Raw genomic sequence first — 2,162 nt, forward strand, 5'->3', positions numbered from 1 at the left:
TACATGGAATTTCTTGCCCAAAAAAGAACAATGCTACAGGGCGTATATGACCCTCATATAACGTAACTTTGCTCTACGTTGACTGCAATACTGACAAGAATGACAACTCAGTGGCTAAATGTGTATCATACCAACTCATATTTAGTTCTAACTTCTCGCAGATCACGTTGTTAGGTATACACATGTCATGTAAACAATCCAATATCTATCAAATCTTCAAAAATGTATGCTATGTGATGTGATATACCATAATGGTTGTGATACTCAAATTTTACGTCTAAAGCAGTGTAATTCTTCTCGCCTAATACAATAAATCAGTAAGTGAATAACGAGCCGATATCATGAAATTCACACGAGAAAAATCTAGTCAGTGTAAGTACATCCGTTTCTTTGTTATATACCCTTATCACTAAGGGGACCCACACATTTCAAATGGGTATTTTACGTGGGTGTACTCAATTTCCAGTTGATACTTTCCTTAGATTAACAAACAAAATAGTTGCAATTCTCTTTGCGTTGAATTTATGAAATCAAATTTGATATTAATTCGGAAGACTGTTGCAAGGTTTACTTCAAATGAGTTTGAGTGAACGCTTTTCTATGTACTGTTAGTGAAGTGCATGATTCTTAAATCAATCAATTGAATCGAATCAATTGATTAAGCCGTCTTGTTTATATGGGTGGCCCACTTTTGTCGGCACTCTGGTTTTACCAACATTGTAGGCCTACAATGTGGTTTGCTACATGACCTATTGTGATTAAATCGTGTCTGTGGAGACACCAGCGGCCAACAATGGGGGAAATAAATTATCCTTTTCTAGCAGAAGCTTATAATGTAACAAGCAGCATGTTAGCCCGTTTTCTACGAGATTCTCAATCCCCATTGGCCTGGTCCAGGATCCACCATCATCCTGCTGACTGTCATCAATGATCTTGAGTCTCTTGAAAGAGCCAGAGCTACATTAGTGATTACACGTTGGCTTGCTTGGAGCACCGTTAACTGATCGATTCTACTGATTCGGACAAATTGCACGACCCAGGCTGATCAGTTCTGTGCACGTCACTGGCTTCCAGGACATCCCGACTCTCGTCCGTTTCACCTTTTCCCTGAGCCTCTTTGGCACATTCCGGACCACTCTCCGTCTCATTCTTCGCACTACTTTCCTGCATCGCATGTTCAATGCAACGAACATTCCCGGCTGTTTCCCGAGCTAGTCGCTGCTCCAACAGCCTGTGATATTGCGCCTTGGCATTGTTCCACATAAACGTTGCTGCCTGCGCTACGAAAGCCTTACTCCACTCCATGAAGCTCTCCCATAGGACTATTGCCCTGAATATAAACCCGTACTGATCGAGGAAAATTTGGTTCTGCAGTTGCTGTCGCATCTCAACGGTCAGCATGTCTACGGTGGCGTTATCCTTTGCTAAATCCACAGGCATGTCTCCTTCGAGGTTGAGCGCGAACATGTCGGCTCCGAAGATGACCAGCAGACTCGCGGCCTGGCGGAAGCCGCAGGATGCGGCGGAGTGGAGAGCCGTGTTACCGTTGATGTCCCGCGTTGTGACATCGGCTGTCGCGCATAGGAGGATTTTAACGGTGTCCAAATTACGATTTAGAACGGCCTGCTGCAGGAGACTCACCCCCGAGTGGTTTGTGGCATTGACGTCAAGTCGAGATCCATGCTGAGACAAATGTTTCACCAACTCCACATTGTCCTGCTGTTGTACGGCACACTGGAAGCTCACTTGCGCGGGAAACGTAATGCGTCGTCTGCTGCGACAGACGTTCGGACCCTCGAGCGCCGCGTCGCAATCTGACTCCGATCCGCTCTTCATCGCAGAGGCCACGACCTCTGCGATTTCCTCGTCGGTGACATCGACTGCACTTGCTGATCGCTGAGGATACGTTCGACATCGTCGACGGTGTGTTGGTAAGACGAGTGGAGAGGAATCCACGATGACAACAGGAAATTTTCACAGCCAGTTGAATCGTGCAACCTTGACAGCCAGTTGAATCGTGCAACAATGACAGAACTAGCCGCGGCTTCGTATTGATCTTAGTTTACCCTTGAGACCTCTTGTGGCTTTGCTTGCGTGATTGAGCTTCTTTTTCTGCTCTATCAAGTCACACTAGTAACAGGGTGACAAAATGAGAGTACATA

At 45.6% G+C, this 2,162-nt stretch overlaps 1 protein-coding gene across 1 annotated transcript; it reads right to left on the bottom strand.

Moving 5' to 3' along the window:
* Positions 1-671: 671 nt before the first annotated feature.
* Positions 672-1,880, bottom strand: LOC139745405 (uncharacterized). Its single transcript, XM_071655796.1, has one exon. It carries the CDS (start codon positions 1,834-1,836, stop codon positions 997-999), a length of 840 nt encoding a protein of 279 aa, XP_071511897.1. The 5' UTR covers positions 1,837-1,880; the 3' UTR covers positions 672-996.
* Positions 1,881-2,162: the final 282 nt, after the last annotated feature.

This window comes from Diadema antillarum, unplaced genomic scaffold, assembly GCF_040938485.1.
Source record: "Diadema antillarum isolate AM-2024a unplaced genomic scaffold, OU_Dant_1.0 seq00001264_RagTag, whole genome shotgun sequence".
In the NCBI taxonomy this organism is placed as follows: Eukaryota; Metazoa; Echinodermata; class Echinoidea; order Diadematoida; family Diadematidae; genus Diadema; species Diadema antillarum.